Genomic DNA, 5,078 nt, shown 5'->3' on the forward strand with positions numbered 1-5,078 from the left:
CGAATTTGTAAAAAGTGAACCAAACCGAAATAATTTTGGTTTGGTTATGATTCTCATTTTTGTCAATTCGAAAATCAAAAAACCGAACCGATATTCAACAATCAAACCGAATGCCTACCCCTAGTGATGGATGTGTTGACGCGGCGTAATCAAGGAGAGGTGTCTTGGTGTATGCTTTTTGCAGATGATGTAGTTTTGATTGATGAGACACGTGGGTGTATGAATGATAAATTAGAGGTGTGGAGACAGACCTTTGAGTCTAAAGGGTTCAGGTTGAGCAGGAGCAAGACAGAATATTTTGAATGCAAGTTTAGTAACTTGAGGCAGGAAAATGAGGTGGTAGTAAGGTTGGATTCCCAGGCAGTGTGTAAGAGGGATAGTTTCAAGTATCTTGGTCCATGATTCAGGGGAATGGTGAGATTTACGAGGATGTCTCCCACCGTATTGGGGCGGAATGGATGAAGTGGAAAATCGCCTCGGGGGTGTTGTGTGATAGGAAGGTGCCGCCCAAGCTTAAAGGCAAATTCTGCAGGGTGGCAGTTCGTCCAGCCATGTTGTATGGAGCAGAGTGTTGGCCAGTCAAGAACTCTCACATTCAAAAATTGAAGGTGGCGAAAATGCCGACGTTGCGTTGGATGTGTGGGCTTACTAGGGGTGATAGAGTTCGAAATCAGACTATTCGGGAAAAGGTTGGAGAGGCTTCAGTGGAGGACAAGATGTAGAAAGTCCGATTGAGATGGCTCGTACATGTGATGAGGAGGGGCACGGATGTCCCGGTTCGTAGGTGTGAGAAGCTAGCTTTGGATGGTTTCAGGCGGGATAAGGGTAGGCCGAAGAAATATTGGAGAGAGGTGATCAGGCAGGACATGGAGCAGTTACAGCTCACTGAGGACATGACCCTAGATAGGAAGATCTAGAGGACACGAATTAGGATAGAAGGCTAGTACCAGTTTGGGTCGTCGGGGTAGGGCATTACTTGGTAGGTGTATTTTTCTTGTTATGCCACCTTGTTGCATGCTTTATTACGAATTTGTTTACTATTCTTTGCTTATTATTCCTTGTGGGTGGCGTATTTATGTCTGGTCATCTTGTTCCATGCTTTATTTCGAATATGTTTATTATTCCTTGTCTTGAGCCGGGGGTTTATCGGAAATAGCCTTTCTACTTCTCCAAAGGTAGTGGTACATCTTACCCTCCCCAGACCCCACTATGTGGGAATACACTGGGTTTGTTGTTGTTGTCTTCTTCTTCGTCTTCTCATTTTTGAGTTGGTTAAGTGATCATGTAGTAGTATGTTAGAAGCATTAAAGAAATATCAAGAATTTATGGAAGATTTGGAATGTGAAATTTTTTACGTTAAGACCTTGCTAGGCGAATCACGACCGGAAAAAGACCAAGTAGTTACTATTTTGACAAGAGTTGTATGCAACATATGAGTATATAGCAAGTAGCTCCTGTTTGGCCATAGATTTTGAAGTTGAAACTTCAAAATTTGAATTTTTGAACTTGTGTTTGGACATGCATTTTACTTTGAGAAAAAAATGAGGTTTTGTGACTGCAAGTGAAATTTCCTCCAACTTGAGAATATTTTGAAGATAAATATTCAAAATATGGTCAAACACTAGCCTACTGTATTGTATAAAACGAGAGAAGGTCTGCGGACATAGTTTGGCCATGCCCTATTTAGACCTCCACTTGCACTGGTCCATAAGTACAACAGCACTTTGATAAAGGTGTTTGAAAGAAAATGAGATTGACCTAAAATCACATGGAGGGGTAAGGGAAGTTGTCTGGACTCTGGGAAAAAAACTATTTTCACAGAATCAACGTGGACTTAGTTAAGGATAAAACGAAATGGAAGCACAGGATCCATCTAGACTGCCAACTCATTGGAATTAAAGTTTGGTTTCTGTTGCTACAGTTGTATTAGCTCTAGTGTTGGCCGAGGTTGTTTTTTTTGTTTGGTTAAAGAGCTTGTATAGTACTATAGGAATAGGTTAGTTATTCAGGGAACAAAACTGATATTGGAATGATGTAGCTCCATATCGAGCAAAACGGTTTTCCAAGATTTCATGCAGCCAAACCCATTTGGTTGGGATTGAGTCTTAATGATTGATTGATGAAGTTCATAAATCTATTGCCTACGAATGAAAATTACAGCTGAAGCCACAAGAAGTTAACCATCGTGTCATTAAAAATACTCACCAGACAAAGTACTTGTGATATTCAGTTTGTCATGGACTTGGTAGTATGTGTGAACTGCTGGTTTATTTAGTTGAGAGACATTGACTTAATGTGTGAGATTATTTTCTATTTCAGTAGACATGTTTCTTCTACTAATAATTTTGTGGATGCGCTAGCACTTCTTCCGAAGAGTAGCTTTTCGAGCAATTTCACCATAGCAGAGCCTGTCTTAAACTCCTAATAACCTATGAATAAGCAACGTTGAGATTGAAGAAGCTATCTCAGGAAGTATTGATTCAAATGGATCAATAAAAAGTTGTTCAAGTAGGAGCTTGAAGGTTCATTATCTCATTAAGCAATTTATCGATTGGGTTAAGGGCAAGATATACATTGGGATCTACATTTTTTATTTGTAATAATTCAGAGATAAGAAGTTAGAAAGTTAAACAAAAAATTAGAAGTTTACATTTGACAGCAAGTGCAACAGAAAAATGAGAATGTCCAACTAAACAAATGTGTAGCATTAATGAATTTCTGGATTAGTTTCTGTAGTCGTTGATTTTTGTTAATTGCGCGTATGAGATGTCTTCATGTTTGAATAAATAGGTCACTCTTCATTTACAATAATTTCTTTTCATCATCTATAGATATATGCATGGATTGGTTGCAACTCCACCAAATTAGGGGATCTGTTCGCAGCTGCTCCAACAAGACCTGTAAGTTTGGAACTTGACATATCAGCACTACAACAATTTTCTTTCTACTGCCGCCATTTTCATCCATCTATGTTATTGCCTTTGAATAGAGTTGATGAGAACTGAGAGTCATACTGATTGTACTCATAAAGAGAAAGTGATATTGATTAAATGAATTATTGAAAAAGAATGAAAATAAGTAGGGAACAGAACTAGACAAGAACCCCAAGACTCAAAAATGAGATATTAAAAACATCTACAGAAATTTGCAACTCCTCATGTGACCTCTCTCCATATCCCCCTAAATAAATTCATGTTCGAGTTGGGAATGTATGTTATATTTCAGAGGGTGAAGGTGGTTGCGATTTATCTTGTCTATTACAGTTGTCACACTCTTTATGTCATGTGCAGGGCAATACTGTTAGCGTGAGTTCCCTGACAGGAGGGTCATGTGATAATACAGGATTTGGTATTGCCCGTAGAATAGGTATATTACTACTCAAGATAACTGAGTCGCAGACATTGTTCTCTTGATACATCATCTGACATAGCACCTTGTGCAGTTCTTAAGACTGGAATCAATGTTGTACTAGCTTCTAATATCCCCAAGAACAACCCCATGCTTGAGGTTTGATCTCTTTCTGTTCCCACTTTGTTTATCCTTCCTTTTCTAGTTTCTACGCTCTGCATGCAATGTATTCCCTAGTCCAGAATTCTAGTTGGACGTCATTTCCATTTATATAGTTGATAACTACATGGAATTGTAGATATCTATTGCCCATAAGATTACAATATCTCATCTTGTGCATATAGATATCTCCAGTTGATAGTGTGATCGTGATTTTCCCTTTCTTGCTTTATTCAGGCAGCTGCTGAGAAAAAATTGGTGCAAAAGCTTATCAGCCTAGGCTATGGAAAGCCAGGACCTCGAGGAGCATCTTCGTAATAGATGGCCTTTGTGTATTGAGCTCAGTTAAATCATTGTGAGATATTACTCTTAGAAGACGTGCAGAATACAGGAAATCAGAAGAATGAAAGGCCAGCTATACCAAGGATACTACATCCAACGCCACTTCGAGTCATTTATCATCAGCAATGAAAAGGAATGATGTATGGGAACTTGGCTGTTGCTTTTAAACAGCCTTGCTATGCTTATGTTCCTATTACTGAACACTAGAATATTGGCTGTGATGAATGGATTTGCAGGTGCAATTTTCACGTCCGTGTGATGAACTTGATTAATGGTTAATTGATACATCTAATTTGTTGACTAATATAGTACTTGCCTCTTAATTTTTTCATTATCAGGGCATTATGCATCAATGTATATATCATTTCATTATTCCCAGCGTAGCTAGAAGAATCAGGATCGCCGATTCTTCTAGTGAAAAAGGTTCTTAAAGAGTCTTTTAATAGACCTTTAATCATTGAGGATATGAGTGAACGAAAGAGTTTTAAGATATCTTTTGCAACTGACAAATTAGCGTTGATGTTTATTTATTTACTGCAGAAGAGCCAGAGACGCACACTAAAGCCCTTTCTTCAGAAGACAAAGATGGGAAGCTTTCTTTCCTCAATAAAGCCCTGTTGAGGACTTGTGCTCCTCATTATTGATAGTCAAAAGATGAAGGTGAGCATGCACTGCTGACATATCATGTTGGAATTTATGAGCAAAAACGTGGATAGGGACGACTGCCAGATAATTTTCGTTACCATGAAAAAATAACCAGTTTCAGCCATCTAAAATTGTGCTCAAAAAACATAAATTATAATCCATAACCGAAGCACAAAATGACACAAGTCTCAACAGGTAGAAGCACTTGGCTAATGTTCAAGGAGGTAAAACCAAGATTGCCAAAATGTAGCCATTGTCTGGTTAAAACCCTGGCCAAGGCATGAAGCATGGTCTCAACATCTCTGAAATGGAAAATTCCATCATAAGAAACAAAAAAGCTCCGAGTCCTTGCTGCGTAATCTAAATGAACATACTAAAGTACTACAGTTCCTTGACCATATTCAACAAAGTACCTCAAAATGGAATTTGAAAACTAGACAGGTCTATTCATTTGACCCAGCAGGACCAACAAGGACTCCTTGTGCAGAGCCTTCCTTTCGACCACCCTCCTCCCTTACTTCATCAGGCTTTCTGATACTAATCTTATACTTGGCCTCAAAGTCAGATATCTCCTTTTTCTTTTT

General features: G+C 38.6%; 1 protein-coding gene across 1 annotated transcript; it reads left to right on the top strand.

Annotated features, from left to right (window-relative positions):
* The first annotated feature begins 2,761 nt into the window (after positions 1-2,761).
* LOC107873190 lies at positions 2,762-4,153 on the top strand. Its single transcript, XM_047414416.1, has 5 exons — positions 2,762-2,776; positions 2,832-2,900; positions 3,291-3,366; positions 3,443-3,507; positions 3,745-4,153. The coding sequence occupies exons 1-5, from the start codon at positions 2,762-2,764 to the stop codon at positions 3,823-3,825; spliced, it is 306 nt and encodes a 101-aa protein (XP_047270372.1). The 3' UTR covers positions 3,826-4,153.
* Positions 4,154-5,078: the final 925 nt, after the last annotated feature.

This window comes from Capsicum annuum, chromosome 6 (genome assembly GCF_002878395.1).
Source record: "Capsicum annuum cultivar UCD-10X-F1 chromosome 6, UCD10Xv1.1, whole genome shotgun sequence".
Taxonomy (NCBI): domain Eukaryota; kingdom Viridiplantae; phylum Streptophyta; class Magnoliopsida; order Solanales; family Solanaceae; genus Capsicum; species Capsicum annuum.

Coding starts and splice junctions, on each gene's coding strand:
- LOC107873190 (XM_047414416.1), top strand. Junction 2,901..3,290: donor CAGCTGCTCCAACAAGACCT/GTAAGTTTGGAA, acceptor TGTCATGTGCAG/GGCAATACTGTTAGCGTGAG. Junction 3,508..3,744: donor AGAACAACCCCATGCTTGAG/GTTTGATCTCTT, acceptor TGCTTTATTCAG/GCAGCTGCTGAGAAAAAATT.